At 67.1% G+C, this 1012-nt stretch overlaps 1 protein-coding gene across 1 annotated transcript in view; it reads right to left on the bottom strand.

Annotated features, from left to right (window-relative positions):
- Positions 1–79: 79 nt before the first annotated feature.
- The window catches only part of NPTX1 (neuronal pentraxin 1), a 17377-nt gene continuing 16444 nt past the window's right edge, over positions 80–1012 (bottom strand). The window contains exons 3-5 of the mRNA XM_009643638.1: positions 692–936; positions 435–614; positions 80–301 (exon numbers count right to left, since the gene is read on the bottom strand). Coding sequence (XP_009641933.1) covers positions 80–301; positions 435–614; positions 692–936 — 647 coding nt within the window. The remainder of the gene's footprint in view (positions 302–434; positions 615–691; positions 937–1012) is intronic.

The following is a 1012-nucleotide window of genomic DNA, read 5'->3' as shown; positions in this document are numbered from 1 at the left end:
GGGGGGGGAGGAGGGAGAGAGAAAAAAAAAAAAGAAAACCCAAAACCGATGAGGAGGTTTCTCTCTCTTGTCCGTGGCCCTAGTTGAGCTGGCGACAGGCCTCGAAAGTCCACTTGGTGGCCCCGCCGTAGATGTCGATGTTGGCCTCGGCCCACGCGATGACGTTGCCCGCGAGCGCCCTGGTGCTGCAGGTGGCCAGGCTGTACACCTCCCCGGGGCTCAGCTTCCTGTCCCACACGTTGAGGTGGGCCAGCTCCCCCAAGAAGGCTTGCGTGGCGTCGAACCCGCCGCCCAGCGTGTCCTGCCGAGGAGCCACCGTCACAGGGGGCACCCGGCCGGGCCACCCCGGGAGCACCCGGCCTCGTCCATCCCCTTGGGTATACCCAGCAGGGCAGGGACCCCCGCGCCTGCGCCCCCTCCACCCCAGCCCTTACCTGCTCCTGGCCCAGGACCAGAACCCCCTGGGGCTTGATGGGGTGGTAGGGCGCCAGGTTCTCACCGCTGCCGGTCTGCGTGCCGTCCTGGTAGGCTTCCCACACGCCGTCCCGTGTGGTCCAGGTGACGCAGATGTGGTGCCACTTGCCATCGTTGATGACAAAGGGCAGTTTGGCCACCTGCAGGTGGGGGGTCGGGGTGGTGGGCACAGGGCCCCCCCCCCGCCGCGCGCCCTCCCCGCTCCCCAGGGCCGTACCTTGTCGTTGATGAGGATCTCCATGGGGTTGTTGCCCCACTCGATGAGCACCAGCTCGTTAGCCTGCCCGGGCACAGCGTAGGAGAAGGGGGTGCCCATGCCGGGGGAGGCGCTGGACTTTATCCACATGCAGACGCTGAAGGCGTACATCTCGGGCAGGCTCTTCTTCACCTTGGCGTACATGTAGTTGGTGCGCAGCGGGAAGGTGAGCTGGAACCTGTCCGGGGGCCGGTTGTCCTTCTGGCCTGCGGGGGCGGAGGCGCGGTGGGCTCCAGCCAGACCCCCTCTCTGCCCGCTTTGGGAATTCCTCCCCTCCACCCC

Source organism: Egretta garzetta, unplaced genomic scaffold (genome assembly GCF_000687185.1).
Source record: "Egretta garzetta isolate BGI_Z169 unplaced genomic scaffold, ASM68718v1 scaffold131, whole genome shotgun sequence".
Taxonomy (NCBI): domain Eukaryota; kingdom Metazoa; phylum Chordata; class Aves; order Pelecaniformes; family Ardeidae; genus Egretta; species Egretta garzetta.
This window is presented reverse-complemented; position numbering and strand designations above follow the sequence as displayed.